Here is a 15,745-nt window from a genome sequence, read left to right as displayed (position 1 = left end):
CCGGCGTGCGCTCATCTCCGGGCACCTCTTAGATGCTATGGCCTTGATCTTGGGATCCCTGTTGTCTTAAGTTGTCGACACCGAGTCGGGGGTGGGGGGTGGGGTGGGGTGGGTTCCAGGATGGGTCGCAGAAGAGGGCTCTCCGCCGATGACACAGCCCGGCCACCAGGGGCAGCGCAGGGTCCATTTGTCTCCTCTGTCCCTTTCGTCTCGATGGCGGAAGTGAGTTGTCCCAGCCCAAACAATGCTCTCGCTGGTGGGAGTGAATGGACTCGTCCAAACGAGGAGGTGGGTTCTCTCTACGAGTCTAGGGACTGAAGGATAAACAAGAAAAAAACCTAGCACTAAAGTTACATGGCATTATAGGAGAGTATTTAACTCGTGCGAGCTTCCCGATGCCGCCGTTGCAGCGGTGTTGGGCTGGGTCGAATCGAGCCTGGCCAGCACCCCCCATGGGCGCGGTGGTTCCTTCCGGTTCCGCCCTCCGGCCGGGCAAAACTTCCGGTCCGCGCGCCGCTCCGGCGGAGAGAGCACAGGCCTGGACAGGCGGCTGTAGGATCTTGACCCCGTCCTCATATTCTGCGCTGCTGCCCCGAGACGGCGCGAGGTCGCGGGCAGGGACCCTGATGTCCGGTCCGAATTCTCGGTACGGATCCAGGTAGCCTGCTTTTGCTTTTGGTCTGTCCCTGAATACTCGACGTTCGCGCTAGGGAAGAAGAGAACCCGAGGCTGAGTGACTCCTGCTCGGATTTCTACAAGCAAGGTGGGGCATGGGCGTGTCCTGGGTCAGCCTGTTGGGTCGGGGGACCCGAGGGAAATGCAAATATAGTCTCTGTTTAAACTCTGGCTGGGGCTGGAAGGAAGGGTTTGGTCCTGGAATAAAGCTGAAACCGAGAGAAGTTGCTGGTTAGAGGGAGAAGTAGTAGAAAAAGGCTGGACCAGAGCTGGGAATCTCTAGGTGGGAAAATGAAGGATGGAATTAACCAAGAGAACAAATAATAAAGAGTAAGGGAGCCGTCGCTTCCTTGATCCACGAGAAACGAACTCTTGGAAGAACCTGGTACTCCGGGCCGGGGTGCACTGAGGGGTTAACAGGAGCCAGTTTATAGCGACAAATAGGATATGATCTCTCTGCTGCAGGAACAGTGTCTAGTGAGAGAGGCAGAAAACACCCGGTGGGACAGGTGACTGAGCTGATAATGGTCAGGTAAGAGTGGGGAACAAGGCTGATGGCAGAGCGGTCCCCACACTGTTGTCTTGTGCCCAGACTGGAGTGCTACTATTTAAGGGCAGGATACAAAGCCCAGCTCTTGGGAAGCTGAGGTAGAAAATTGCTGCCTCAATCAAGGAGTAGGAGGGCAGCTTGGATTAGATGAAGGGTTGTCTCAAAAATCAAAAACAACCCCCCCCAGCACACTCATAAGGCAGCTAGCAAAACTAAAGCCAGTGAATTGAAACACAAGTCGAGGATTCTTTTGGCAGAAGAAATAGTTGAGCTGTCTAAAGATGAGATGGTGTGTGTTGACGGTGACGAGAAGTCACCAAGAAAATGGCATGTAGAACACACATGGAAGAAATGTCAACTGCTTGCACTCTGGGTTTGTTACCTTCTAAGTTCCTTCCCCACCCTGCCACCTCAGTGGTTCTTTGCATGGTTACCAAGTAGTAACAGTATAATAACAAATATAACATCTAATGCTTAGAGTTTGCTACCTAACAGTTTTTTAAGGGGTATACACATCTAACTCGCTCAGTCTCTGAGGCAGTTAATTGAAGGCGCCATTGCTTTGTTAGGACTAGCTCCCTTTTTATGCGTCCTGGAACTCGGACCCCTCACTCATGCCAGACGACTGCTCTGCCACTGAACTACACCCTCAGCTTGTACAGCTATAGGGCAGAGCTATGCTCACTCTAATCCTGGATGCCTGACGTTTGAGTCATTGCTTTCAACTAGTAGACTGTTTTACATAAAATATTCTAAATCTTTGCTGCAGTCCCAATTTGTAGGTAGAGAACAGGTTTACAAAAGCCGAATGGTTTTCTTAAGGTCTGAGAGAGTCGTAGTTCTTCTGTTCCTGTTGTAAAATACCTGAGATTGCAGGCGGTGGTGGCGCACACCTTTAATCTCAGCACTTGGAAGACAGAGGCACGAAGATCTCTGAGTTCAAGGCCAGCCTGATCTGTGGAGGGAGGTCTAGGAAAGCCAGGGCTACACAGAGAAACCCTGTCTCTAAAATAAAACAAAAGATTGAAACACCCCTACAGGAATGTGTAGTAGGGCCAGGTGGCTCACCCTGTAGTCCCACCTGTCTAGGAGGGACTGGGAAGGAGGTCAGTCTAGGAAACAGAGCTTGTCTGTCTGTCTCTTTCTTTGTTGAGGGGGGTCATGTTTTTAAATCCAAGTGTCTCTATTTTGTCCTGGAACTCACTTTGTAGTCTAGGCTATTCTCGAGCTCACTGAGATCCACCTGCCTCTGCCTCCTGAGCGCTGGGATTAAAGGTGTGCGCCACCACAACCAGCTCAGACTTTTTCTCTTACAAGTGAATAAGAAGCAGGAGCACTGTTGTTAGGTATTGACCTAGGACTGTTGGGTGTGAGCGCTCCCACACTGCATCCCTCACAGCCCCCTGTTGGGTGTGAGCGCTCCCACACTGCATCCCTCACTGCCCCCTGTTGGGTGTGAGTGCTCCCACACTGTATCCCTCACTGCCCCCTGTTGGGTGTGAGCGCTCCCACACTGCATCCCTCACTGCCCCATTGCTAGTTGCACTTCTGCTCATCTTGCTGCCCAGCTTTTCTGTAGTGAATGTATTTTACCATGGAGTCTGGATGGCCCTGCAGTGTGTGTATTATAGGTTTTACAGCCAGCCTTTATAGCTTCCATTGGTTTGTCCGAGTGGTTTGTGACCCCAAAGGAGTCAACAAGAGCTGGCAGAGATCTGATGTTGATGTTGGCACAAGGGTTCTGTAACTTGTTGCCCTTGGGACAGAGTCTACTTGCTTTAACCAGGCTACTAAGGTCCAAGGAAGTGGACTCACTGTGCTCCCACCTCAGGCTCTTGCCGTGTAGGACCCTTTCCTTTCCTGCTACCTGTTGTGGCACAGTGGGTCTTGATTGAGTTGCTGGACTGAACACCGCAGATGAATGCAAGTCTCACCTCACTTGGTATTTGGACTGGAAACCTTGAAGCTCGGCCTCTTGCTGATCCCAAGGGTCTGTGGGTTTCTTATAAAACGTGCTGCCCAAACACAGGGGGGCCAGGAGAGGCAGGGGCTGAGCTCAGTTGAGCAGGAAGTGGACAGGACCATCTAGGTGATCTGACTTGGTTCTTACAGGTTGGCCCCTAGGTGGGGTGAAGCGTCCTGTCTCTCGCCTTTGCTCCGGCTCCGGGTCCGGCTGCAGGATGAACTGTCGATCAGAAGTGCTGGAGGTGTCGGTGGAGGGGCGGCAGGTGGAGGAGGCCACACTGGCCGTGCTGCACACGGTGCTCCTGCACCGCAGCACAGGCAAGTTCCACTACAAGAAGGAGGGGACGTACTCCATCGGCACCGTCGGCATCCAGGATGTAGACTGTGACTTCATTGACTTCACATACGTGCGCGTCTCCTCCGAGGAGCTGGACCGAGCCTTACGCAAGGTTGTTGGAGAATTCAAGGTAGGTGCGTGGCCCAGCCAATGGCAGGTGGGCCTGGAATATGTACTTCTCCACCCTGGTGTGTGCCGGACGGGCTTGCCTTTCCAAAGAGCAGAGTCATTTCTTCAAGGCTCAGAAGGACAGATGTGTTGAGGGAGGGCATGTATACAATTCCTCAGGAGGAAGGACAGGCTGGCTGCCACCTCAGCTTAAGCAGTGAGGTCCCTGCTCCTGTGGTCCTGGCCTCCCTGGCTCCACAGCTGTCTGCGATGGCTTCTCTTACTTCTCATTCTTCCACACATAGTCTGGGCTGATACTGTAAGAGGAGATGTGCTTGGCAGAGTGGTTTTTGTCTGAATGTGAAGTCCCTTTGGGCACTGTGACCCGTGCCTGTGTACACTGTTGTAGGCAGGAAGAGAGGGGTGAGAGACACAGCAGGCCACTCATGTTGGTCACCTCCCTCCGGAGATGGAAATGCCATTGTGGAGTTTTAATTTTTTTTGTTTTTGTTTTTTTTTGGGCAGTGTAGAGAATAATGGTTTCGTTGTGACGTGTTACACATGTTTGTCATTGTACCTTGCCCTTATCCATCCCTCTCTTGATGATCTCCCTCCTTCCCCAGTAGTGCTCATTCATGTCACTCATGTGTGATGCGTTGTTTCTGTTTCTCCCACATTCCCCTATTCCCTCCTCACTGGCGATGAGATTTGTATCTTTGTTGTATAGAGACGTCTAATTTCAAAGTATGGAAGGGAACTCCTCCCCCTTTCTTGCCTTTCTCCCTCCCTCCATTCCTCCATCCCCAGGCACAGTGGCAGGGTTTGCACAGCCCGGTGGATGCTCTCCTAGGCGCCGACATTGAGCTCCTTCACCACTGTCCCGTAAGCTTGGAAAGGGTGAGGTTGTCAGGATCTCCTGGTGACTCTTTTAAGACAGTCGGTGTCTGTCCCTCTGATCTCAGGCAGCCACAGAGAAGAGGACTTAAGAGTTGGAACCTGTGTGCATGGAGGCTAGCCTAGTCTACATAGTTCTAAGACAGCTAGAGCTACATAGTGAGACTGTGCCTCAGAAAAGAAGTGTGTATGGGTGACTGTTAGGTGCTGGAGCCGTCCTTCCCCTCAGTAAGTCTGACCTTGCCAGGAGACATCAGTGAACCTGGAGTGACAGCGACCCCTGCCTCATGGGACCACAAGGGCTTAGTGATCGAGATGTGCCTGGGGGTTGAATGGAGCCTGCTGCCACTGCAGGCCTACGGAGGGATGACTGTACCACCCGAGGTGCCTTTACCTTCTGGTGCTCAGGGTGCCGCCCAGCCCAGCCTGGAACTGCAGCCCACGGGACAGAGATAGTCGGATTATAGATAGTCGGTTCCATGAAGACAACAAGTACAACCCGTGAAGCTGCCGGGTCTGTCTTCCTCACTTTTCCTGCTCCGTCCCTTAGCTGCCTCTTTCCTAACCTGGTCCCTGAGGCTTCACCATCCCTGCTTTTAAAAAGGGACACAGAGCTGGTGCCGGAGACTTGGCTCAGCGGTTAAGAGCACTGGCTGTTCTTGCAGAGGTCCTAAATTCAATTCCCAGGAACCACATGGTGGCTCATGGCCATCTATAATGGAATTCGATGCCTTCTCTGGCATACAAATGCAGATAGAACACTCATACATTAAATGAATAAATCTTTTTAAAAAAATAAAAGCGAGTTTTCTACATCCTGAATTTGTCAGGATGTAGAAAAGCAAGTAGAGTTTATCTGGGGAGGAGATACTGGAGAGTGTTTAGAAGCGATTGTATTTTATTTACATGTATGTGTATGTGTATGTCTGTGTAAGTACGGGTTTGCACATGCCGGTGGAAGCCAGAAGAGGCCGTCAGAGTCTCTGGAGCTGAAATTAGATGTGGTCGTGAATGTTGGAACTCCTCGGGTCCTTTGCAAGGACTTGTAGCCAGTGAGCCCTTTCTGCAGCCCTGGGAAGTGATTTGAAGGTTGGGCGGGGGGGGGGGGGCACGACCCAAGACTGTTGTAGCAGAAAGAGGAGCTCTAAGTGTAAAAGAGGTCCTTAGTGTGACAGAAAAGGCTCTAAGTGTGAAAAAGGAGGCTCTTAGTGTAAAAGAGGAGGCCCTAAGTGTGAAAGAAGAGGTTCTTAGTGTGAAGCTGAATGACAGGCATTGAGATCCGACACTTTGTAAAGTGTCTTTTAAAATGCCTTTATGCATATGTTCATGTAGATGCAGGTACGTTATGCAGGTGGAGTCCAGAAGACGGCCTAGGGTATCATCCTTTGAGACAGTCTCTTACTGGCTCCAAAGCTCACAAATTAGGCTGGACCGGCTGGTTAGCAAGCCCAGACATTGTCCTGCCCTACCTTCCTAGCACTGGGGCTATAAACATCGACACCTCACCCAGCGTCTTTATGTGGGTGGGGATCAGACTCTCAGGCTTGTGGGCAAAGCTCTTTTCCTTACCGAGCCGTCTGCTCACCCGTGTGCTGTCTTCCTCCCTTCTGCGATTGTTCAGAGAAGCCAGTGGGGCTGTTGAAAGTTCTTGACGTAGAGTAGACACCTGTAGATGTGGTCGCCTACTTGAGCTTCCCCAGTCTTTACCTCCCCTGAGCCAGGATTATAGGCATTCACCCTGCCTTAGCTTTCTATTCCTGTGATAAAACATCACAGCCAAGACAAGCATTAAAAAGGCATTTCATTTGGGGCTTACACTGTCAGAGGGTTAGAATCCATGATCCTCATGGCTGGAGCATGGCAGCAAACAGGCACGTCACTGAAACAGTAGCTGAGAACTGACATCAATCCGTGAGCAGGAGACAAAGTGAGCTTTGGAGATCTCAAAGCCTGTTCCTAGTGGCAAACATCTTCCAACAGGGCCACACCTCGTAATCCTTCCCAGACAGTTCTACCAACTGGGGACCAAGCAGTTGAACTTAGAAGCCTCATTCAGACCCACACCTGCCCGTCCTGGGCTCCGCCCGCCCGTCCTGGCCCGCAGGCTTTTAGCTATAGTAATGCAGAATGTACTGAGTCCAGCTTAAAAAGTCTCTGTGGCCTTTCACAGCCTCAGCACAATTTTTTTGTTTTTGTTTTTCAAGATAGTTTCTTGTGTAGCCCTGGCTGCTTGGATCGTACTCTATAGACCAGGCTGGCTTTGAACTGAGAGATCTGTCTACTTCTGTCTCCCAAATGATGGGATTAAAGTTGTCACCACACCTGCATTCAATTTTTATAGTCCAAAGTCTTCTGAAACTCAAGTTAATCTCTTATTTGTAACCCCCTATAAAATAAAACAGCCTATCACATAATTCCAACAACAGTGGCATAGACAACGTTACCATTCCCACAGGAAACACTGGACCAAAGCAGGACTGAAAACCCAGCAGGGCTAACTCCTGGCTGGTGTCAAAGATTATAGATGGCTGTTTGCCTTTAGAAAATCTCCCCCTCAGTGTCAGCATTAAAAATGTGTTTTTGCTGTAGACCTGTGTAGCAGTAGTTATTGTTAATCATATGAAGGTGTCAGTCTTAGGCTGTCTTGTATCTTCTCTGTCAACAAAATTGTTACTTTTAAATCAGGCAGACTCTTGGGACAAGGGTCTTTGTATAAACATCACAGGAACGGCCTCTAGTCCAATTGATAACATTGTTGCCCTCTGAAGCCTCTTGTGGGGGAGAGGCCTCCATAGTCCACATTGTCTGGCACCACTGTGTTCCATTCACCTACTAGGATGGCCCATTGAGCCCCACTTAACAGTGTTCAGTTACTTTCCTAGTCCAAATTCCCTACGTCTGTCCACATTCCCCCAAAGCAGCGTGGTCAGACCTGTCACAGGAGGCACCCACTCCTGGTACCAACTTCTGTCTTATTTTTTTCTTGCTGAGATAAGACACTGTGACCAAGGTAACTAGTCGAAGAATGTATTTGGGCTTACAGTTTGAGAGTATCAATTTGTCGCCATTAGGGCAGGGAGTGCGGCAGCAGGCAAGCAGGAGTGGTACTGAGGCAGTAATTGAGAGCTTACAGCAGGTTGAGACAGAGAGAGCTCACTGGGGATGGCACAAGTCTTTTGAAACCTCAAAGCCCACCGCCAGGGTTGTACCTCCTCCAAGGCTACACCCCCTCCAACCAGGCTACACCCCTCCAACAAGGCCACACCCCTCCAACAAGGCCAAATCCCCTGTCTATTCTAAACACTTCTTTTTTTAAAAAAATTGTTTATTTATTTTATGTACATGAGTCCACTGTAACAAGAAGGAGGCATCAGACCCCATTACAGCTGGTTGTGAGCCACCATGTGGTTGCTGGGAATTGAACTCAGGACCTCTGAAAGAGCAGACAGTGCTCTTAACCGCTGAGCCATCTCTCCAGACCTCCAAATAGTTCTTATGAAAGGTAATTAATTGGTGCAGAAAAACCTGAAACAGGAAACCAGGGACCCATGGCGGTGGTCACAGGAGCATTCACTCATCGAAAGGCTTGTTTTTGTCATTACAGCTTCTTGATGTGTTCCGTGTTTATAGCCGAGCAGAGAAGTCTGGCTCTCGCGCACATCTTCAGGGTTATATAAACATCCAGGGTGGGAGAGCATCTTCTGCCCTGTTTTCTAGAAACCAAGGAAGGCCACAGGCATCCGTGTTCTTCTCACATTTGTTGGCATTCTAGATTCCTTTCTTGAGAAACACACCATCAGATGTTTCCATATCTGTGTCACAGATTCTGTATAGCCTCACATAACCTTTATCCAAACTCCTGTGGTTCCCCCAGTTAGAGACCAAGTATTGGAATGTATGAGCCTGTGGGGACCAATCCCATTCAAACCACAGCATGGCCTCTGGCTATACCACGATCTTCATTTACCACCTGTGAGAGTGTCACGTGTATGCATCAGCCTCTCAGCTCACACTTCTTAGCAGGGATGGAACTAGGCACGGAGGATTAGTGCTTGAACCATTCAGGCTGGCGGTGTTTGATGTCACCATCACAGGTCCTCCTCTAGGTCTCATCTGCCATGTTTAGTGGGCAGGGTGGGTACAGGTGAAAATGAATTCCCGAGGGTGTGGGAATCAGGCCTCTAAGGCCGTGGCCTGCTCATCTCTTGTGTCTTCCCCAGGATGCACTGCGGAACTCAGGTGGTGATGGGCTAGGCCAGATATCCTTGGAGTTCTATCAGAAGAAAAAGTCTCGATGGCCGTTTTCGGATGAGTGCATCCCCTGGGAGGTGTGGACTGTCAAGGTGCATGTGGTGGCCTTGGCCACAGAGCAGGAGCGTCAGATCTGCAGAGAGAAGGTGGGCGAGAAGCTGTGTGAGAAGGTTACCAACATCGTGGAGGTGATGAGCCGGCACGAGTACCTGCCCAAGATGCCCACGCAGTCGGAGGTGGACAACGTGTTTGACACGAGCTTGCGGGACGTGCAGCCCTACCTCTACAAGATCTCCTTTCAGATCACTGAGGCCCTGGGCACCTCAGTCACCACCACCATGCGCAGGCTCATCAAAGACACCCTTGCCCTGTAGGCCTCGCTGGAGCCTTGGCAGCTCCTTAATGGTTCTGGGAGTGTGTTGCTGGAATCTCGGGGCTCTGGAACCTGCACTAGATCCTTGGTGAGACTTGAAGAGAAGCTCTTGGTGTCCTTGTTTCGTGGTTGCCGGCCTCTGGTGACCCTGTCACCGTTGCAGTGGTCTGGTCCTGGATGCAGCACCGGCTTTGGTGGGGTTCACTTTCTACACTGTACGGTACGGCGAGGGGGCTGAATAAAGCTGAGGTGCGAGTTTGTCTCTGTTCTGAAACATGAACACTTTGTGACGTTCTCCTGAGGACACACATGTGTGTTGAGGGCATGATTCCAGGTTTCCAGGAGGCGTGGGTTTACGCAGTTGAAGACAGGTTAAAACTGATGCAGCCTGAGCTCTGTTAGACGTTCATACGCATAGGTATTACCCAGCCAGAGGCGACCCTGACTTGTCCCGTGGATGGACGCAGTGGGTGGTTTGTCTTTATAGAGCACACAGAGAATGGTATAACACGGGTATGTAAAGGGAAGGCAGGTCTTGGGTTTGTGATGTCCTGTGACTCTGCTCTGGTCAGCCTGCCCTCACTGTTCCATGATGCTTGGGATCTCGCTTATTTCTACACAGGCGTACCTAGACAGGAGTGTCTACACAGCCAGATCTACACAGGTGTATCTACTCAGTGCCCACTGCTGTGCTTTGCTCTTTTACTCTGAGGAGGCCTGAGCCCTGCTGACTGAGCTCCTGTGGGGAGGTATGCTGAACTGGCTGGGGCCTGGATGTGGTCCTGGAGCAGGGCAGCTAGAGTTGTGCCTGCATGGCCCTGGCTGGTTTCCTGACAGGTTGTGGATTCTGCTCAGTCTCCAGATGCTCTGCAGGATGACTTCCCAGAGGGCTTCGTGTTGGAGGAGGTGTCCTTACCAGTTTGCCTAGTGTGTTTCTGTCTGGGTGTGTGTTACCTTTTTTTTTGAGGTGTTAGAGGTGACTTTTTGTTTGTTTGTTTGTTTGTTTGTTTTGTCTGTTTTGTTTTTGAGGCAGGGTCTACATAGCCCTGTCCTGGAACTTGCTTTGTAGCCCAGGCTAACCTCAAACTCAGATCTACCTGCCTCTGCCTGGGATTAAAGGTGTGGGTCGCCTTACTAGCTGGCTCTTTGTTCTTTTTGAGTCAGAAGTTTTAAGTAGTCTGAGCTGGCTTCAAATTCATTCTGTAGTCTGACCTTGGGATTCTGTCCTACCTCCGAGAGCTGGGATTACAGGTTGGTGCTACTCTGTCCTGTTTTATGTCAATCTGGGATTTAAAACCTGAAGCTTCCTGTTGGGCAAGTTGCTAGGCAGGCATTCTATCAATTGGTCTGTATTCCAAATCTCCACAGTGGCTTTATATTTGAAAAGGGAACTTAAAATTTGCTAAAGGATCTCCAGGAGACCTGGACAGGCTTCTCTGCCTCCAGATGTCAATGGACTCCACCCCTGGCTATGTGACAGATACCTCGCTGGCAGTGGCTGTCTTGGACACAAGGACAGAAGTGTCCTCTATCTTCTGGAGCATTAGGATTCCCCTGAGGGAGGACAGTGGGCCAGATCTCTGCTCCCTTTAAAAAGTGCTTTTAGTTCATAATATAATTACTGCGTCATTCCTCTCCTTCTCTTCCCCCCTCCAAGCCCTCCCATATGCCCCTCCTTGCTCTCCGCATCTGTGCTGTGTTCTTGGTAAGTAGGATCCCTTGGCCAAGAGGACAGGAGAGGAAAGATGGAGGTACACCTTGGCATCTGGGTACTTCGAGCCATTCTCTCTGCCCTGGGGTCTGGAGGAGTCCTGTGTTCTGCTTGCCTGCCCTGAGGGAAGGGTTCCCACCATTCAGACTGTCCTGTGGCCGAGAAGTGTTGAACTTGTAGTTCAGGAACAGAAAGCTGTCTGTCCTGTGCTTTGCTCAGAGCGGTCTAAGAATCTTAAAAGCTCTGAAAGCTCTGAGGATGCAGGATCTTGGCCCTTTTCTAGAGAGGAAAGCCTTGGAGACTGGCCTTTTGGGCTTACCTGGCAATTTTTGTTTTTTAAATTTATTTATTTTGTGTATGTGGATACACCATCGCTGTCTTCAGATACACCAGAAGAGGGCATCGGATCCCATTACAGATGGTTGTGAGCCACCATGTGGTTGCTGGGAATTGAACTCAGGACCTCTAGAAGAGCAGTCAGTGCTCTTAACCTCTGAGCCACCTCTCCAGTCCTTTACCTGTCAATTTTGAATTACGGGCATGGGGTTGGAGAACAGATAGGCTGGGCCTAAGAATCTAGCCTGTCAGAGTAGGACCTAGAGGCCACTCCGGAGGAGCCTGTCTAGGAGGGGCCAGAGCGTTTGCTCAGCACACAGTTGGATAGAGTGGGAGGCCCTGGGAGGCCCGCCCCTTAGAGACAGCTGACCCAGCCTCAACTCTCAGCGTAGTGTGCACATCTGGGCAGCTGGTGGGGAGCATGAACGGCTCACAGATGGGAGCTGCAGCCAAGGCTGCCTGGCTGAGCTGCTGCAACCAGTCTGGGTTGCCACTCCGACCCCCGGAGGGGCCACGCATGGTGCAGGCAGTAGTGTTAGGCGTCCTGTCGCTTCTGGTGCTCTGTGGGATCCTGTTCCTGGGTGGTGGACTCCTCCTCCGCGCTCAGGGCCTGATAGCCCTGCTGGCTCGAGAAATGCATTCATCCCCTGAGGCTGAGCCTGGTGCCTGTGGAGGAGATGAAGACTCCTAGGTGTCTGTCAGCCCCTTCTGTGCCCTGCAGTCCAGAGCTCATTTCTCTGGGGCACAGCAGAAGGTCCAGCCCACGAGCTCTTGTTTCCTGCACAGGTGAGAACACAGGGAAGAGTGGGGTTGAAGCACCGGGAGAGTGGGGTTGGGACTGGGTGGGGTGGGCATAGTGATGGCCTCTGTTCTCATTGAGTGGACATCACTGGGTGCAGACAGACAGCTGCAAGGCCAGGGTAGAGCTGGAGGTTCCCTGTGCCTCCAAGGCACAGACAACCTTTGAGCCCATGTGCTAAAGGAGGGAGGCCGGAGAGTTCTGTGAATGGAGCTCTTTGGGTACCTATGTTTCCCCATATTCTGCATCTGCCCAGCTCACCTTTCGGTCTGCTGGACTCAGCAGGACCCTCTGTCCTGGTGGCTAATACAATCCAGCCTTAGCTCTCAGCTTGCTGCTGTCTCCTTCCCAAAGCCTTTGTCCACGGAGGGAGTGGGTAGGCTGGGGCCCACCGAGGTGAAGGTAGAGGAGATTCTTCAATCCCACTTGAGGTACCCCTGGTTGTTTGGGTGAACTGTAGGGATAGAAAGATGTGCCAAAGACCCTTCCTCTGACCCCTGCTCATGTGTAGCTCAGCCAGGAGCTTCGCTTGCTGTGTTGGGGGCAGGGATGGCAAGGTTTCTTGGAGGAGTGTATGCGTAGGAAGAAGCGAAGCTGAGTATTCCCAGCTGTGGGGGCTGCGTCTGGGTCTCCTGCCTCCAGCTCTCTAAGGACGGGAACCATCTGGAGAGAAGGATCTGGGTGGCCCAAAGGACAAGGAACTCCAGTCCAAGGCCACCTCCAGCTGAACCGTGAAATGGGGGCGCTTTCACCGTCTCATTGATACTCAGCTGTGTGTAAGGGCTGCTGGGGACTTCTGTGAGTGGCTGTTTCTTGGTGACTCGCAAGGCTCCTACTTTCCAAGAAGACACTGGTACATGATGCCAATGATGATGGCCTGGTGGGGGGCTGAGGGTGTGGGCAGGTGCAGGTAATCTGCCGAGAAGCTGAGGATGTGTGATCCTTGCTTAGCACCTAAGGGTTTGGCACCGGTTCTTGGCCATGTTAGCCTGGAGAGTGACAGATTTCACTTCTGAGATGCCTCCTCCACAGCCTTGGAGTGCACCACTAGGGGCAGGGCAGTGTGTGTGTGTGTGTGTGTGTGTGTGTGGTGTGTGTTGGCATGGGGGTGGTGGGCAGGGCCCAGGGAACTGTCCCCATTCACTTTCCTGGTGTTGGGCACCGGGGAGCTTCTGTTGTATCAGGCTCCTCCCAGCCTGGCGCCTGATATATTCTTCAGTCTTCCACCATGCGCCTTCCCTCTCTCTCCTCAGTGGGATAGAGGGCGTCTAGATTCCTTTGAACCTCTTCATTGACAATCAGGTACACCCAGAGAAACTTTGAGAAAAGGTGAAGCTCAAAGAGACAAACAGGTGACAGACATACTCCGGAGAGCCGCATGGGGTCCCGCGGTAGAAACACAGAGAAGCTTTACACAGCGGGAGGCCCCAGTGACATGAGAAAGTCCAGGGGTTCCAAAGCTTTATTGTTCATGGTGAATGATAGATGGTCTAGGTGTGCAACCCCCCGTCTTCCCCCCCCCCCCGTTTAGGTCGGGGGGAGCTGGCTTAAATAGGGAGGGGGGAAGAGAGGAGGGTCACTTAAATAGCTATGCCTTCTGGCCTTTAGGTAACTCATTAATATGGAAATCTCTTGAGGCTGAAGCCTCACGCCCTCTACCTGTAGCCCCACGTTACTGCAAGGCGCAGATCAAATGGAGATCATAGACCTTGTGCCAGGAGCCTGGGTCCTGGGGGCGTGGCAGAACACCTGCTGTTTCCTTATCAGGGTCGGGGTTCCAGGCCTGTGCCCAGCCAAGAACCAGGCTCCTTTCACGGCCCAACAGTGGCAGAGCTGGAGCTGAACCCGTGGGGCTCACGGTTCTAAGCTTGATCTCCTGGGTTTGCTCTCCCTTCTGCTTTCCTAGCATTCTGAGATGCTGGTTTAAAAAAAAAAAATAGCATGCAGGCTGAGTCAGGGACCGCAACCTTAAGGCTCGCTGTCACTGTCCCCTCTAGTCCCTGCTTCCTCAGTGGGCTTACCAGATTCTGTTTTGCTTCTAAAACAGTCTCCAGATGCCAGGCAGCAGCTAGCAGCTCCTTACTGGCTAGGCCCAGCTTTCCCAGTTTGAATCCGAGGACTAGGGAGGGGCCCAGAGGATTGCTGGAATAGACACAGCTGGGGAAGATCCAGGCCCAAGTCCCTGTGGTGTTAGGGATGTGTGGCAGCAGGAGAGACTGCGTCTCCAGCGTCTTCTTGTCTGCTCACACAGGACTAAGAGAGCTGGGAGAGGGGGAGGCAACAGTTTCTTCATCAAACTTCCTGCCTTTGATGTCCCTTGGGCTCAGTGTTTGGAATGGCTATGTGGTGTTCTGGGGCCTAAGTGTTGGAGGCAGGGAAAATACTCAGAATTTGCTACAGATTTCTGGTCAAAGCTTGGGTGGGGATGAAGGGATTCAGAAAATGGGAGAGGGGATGCTGTGCTCACCTCCTTGAGAGATGTGGGCTGGGGGTTATCTGAGAAGCAGAGAAGACATCTTGGATCCCACTACTCTATTAGCCTGAGCCTGCCTGGCAAAGTCTGGGCAGTGGATGGACTGACGCCCTGCCCTAACCTATCAGCCTGAGGTCAGACAGGACCTATCTGGTCTCCTCAGCCGACTGCTTCCTCCAATCGAGATAGGGGCACCCTGTCTTACAGGTGCTGGACCTCTCCCCTCATCTGCCACCCACCCATACCCCATTTGTGCTGCACATGATTGACTGAAGACATGGGACTATTGACTCCTCATCCTGGGACCCTGGCACTCAGCTGTCCCCAAGCTGCTCCTGACGCTCCTGGGGTGGGTGCAGGAGCCCCATTCTCAGAACAAGTGAGTCTGCTGTATGCCATGGGCACTGGCTTTATACCCCGACTGCGTGGACACTAGTGTGCCCTCTGCAGACATGAGCGCAGCTCTCGTTTTGCCTGATGCAAAGACGGCAGTATCTGACAACCCAGCGACCCATTGCTGCTGAGAACCTGAGAACCTGATGCATCTGGAGAGTGTGTCAGCCATCCGGCAACACACCATCACTTTCCATGGCTTTGCTATTAAATAGGCCAGTAATGCAGTTCTGAGTGTGTGGTCTGTTTCCAGTCCTTGACCCTTGGGATTCTTTTCTCATCTCCCCTCAATTTGGCCTGCTTCTAGTAGATTTTTTTTTTCCATTTAAGAAAGGGTTTACAAGAAGCTGGAGAGATGGTTCAGTGGTTAAGAGCATTGCCTGCTCTTCCAGAGGTCCTGAGTTTGATTCCTAGTAACCACATGGTGGCTCACAACCATCTGCAATGGGATCTGATGTCCTCTTTTGGTGTGTCTGAAGACAGCTACAGTGTACTCATATACATAAAATAAATAATATATATTAATTATATATACATATATATGTACACACACACACACACACACACATATATATATTTATTTATTTTTTTTTAAAGAAAGGGTTTACAATAGCCCAAACCGACCTGAAACTAGTTACATGCTCTAAGATGGACCTGAGCTCATAGTAATCCTCCTGCTGTAGCCTCTCAGGGTTTATAGACAGGGCCTACCACAGCTGGTTTAGAACCAAGGGTGGTTGTGATGTCCACTGGGAGTGATTCTCACTGGTCAGTGTGATCAAGAGCTTGGTTTTATTCAACAAGAGGGGTGTGTATGTTTGTGTGCATGTGTGTGAGTGCGTGTATATGTGTATGAGAGTGTGTACATTCATGTGTGTGC

At 51.3% G+C, this 15,745-nt stretch overlaps 2 protein-coding genes across 8 annotated transcripts in view; both read left to right on the top strand.

Moving 5' to 3' along the window:
* The first annotated feature begins 511 nt into the window (after positions 1-511).
* Atg101 (autophagy related 101) lies at positions 512-9,433 on the top strand. Of its 5 annotated transcripts, XM_028782263.1 has the most exons (4): positions 537-763; positions 1,141-1,207; positions 3,338-3,657; positions 8,750-9,433. In XM_028782263.1, the coding sequence occupies exons 3-4, from the start codon at positions 3,406-3,408 to the stop codon at positions 9,152-9,154; spliced, it is 657 nt and encodes a 218-aa protein (XP_028638096.1). In that variant the 5' UTR covers positions 537-763; positions 1,141-1,207; positions 3,338-3,405; the 3' UTR covers positions 9,155-9,433. The 5 variants fall into 5 exon arrangements, with proteins under 5 accessions (XP_028638095.1, XP_028638096.1, XP_028638097.1 ...); XM_028782262.1 differs by lacking the exon at positions 1,141-1,207 and having other exon boundaries at positions 512-763; XM_028782264.1 differs by lacking the exon at positions 1,141-1,207 and having other exon boundaries at positions 555-658.
* A 2,188-nt stretch (positions 9,434-11,621) lies between these two features.
* Positions 11,622-15,745, top strand: part of LOC114633654 (small integral membrane protein 41-like) — a 16,652-nt gene continuing 12,528 nt past the window's right edge. For 2 of the 3 annotated variants that reach the window (XM_028782244.1, XM_028782245.1), the window contains exon 1: positions 11,622-11,986. In XM_028782244.1, coding sequence (XP_028638077.1) covers positions 11,622-11,891 — 270 coding nt within the window. In that variant the 3' untranslated portion in view covers positions 11,892-11,986. Of the gene's footprint in view, positions 11,987-14,679; positions 15,093-15,745 lie in introns of those variants that run through there. The other variant, XM_028782243.1, reaches the window with a different exon arrangement.

The sequence above is a fragment of the Grammomys surdaster genome, unplaced genomic scaffold (assembly GCF_004785775.1).
Source record: "Grammomys surdaster isolate TR1022 unplaced genomic scaffold, NIH_TR_1.0 724, whole genome shotgun sequence".
Classification (NCBI taxonomy): Eukaryota; Metazoa; Chordata; class Mammalia; order Rodentia; family Muridae; genus Grammomys; species Grammomys surdaster.
This window is presented reverse-complemented; position numbering and strand designations above follow the sequence as displayed.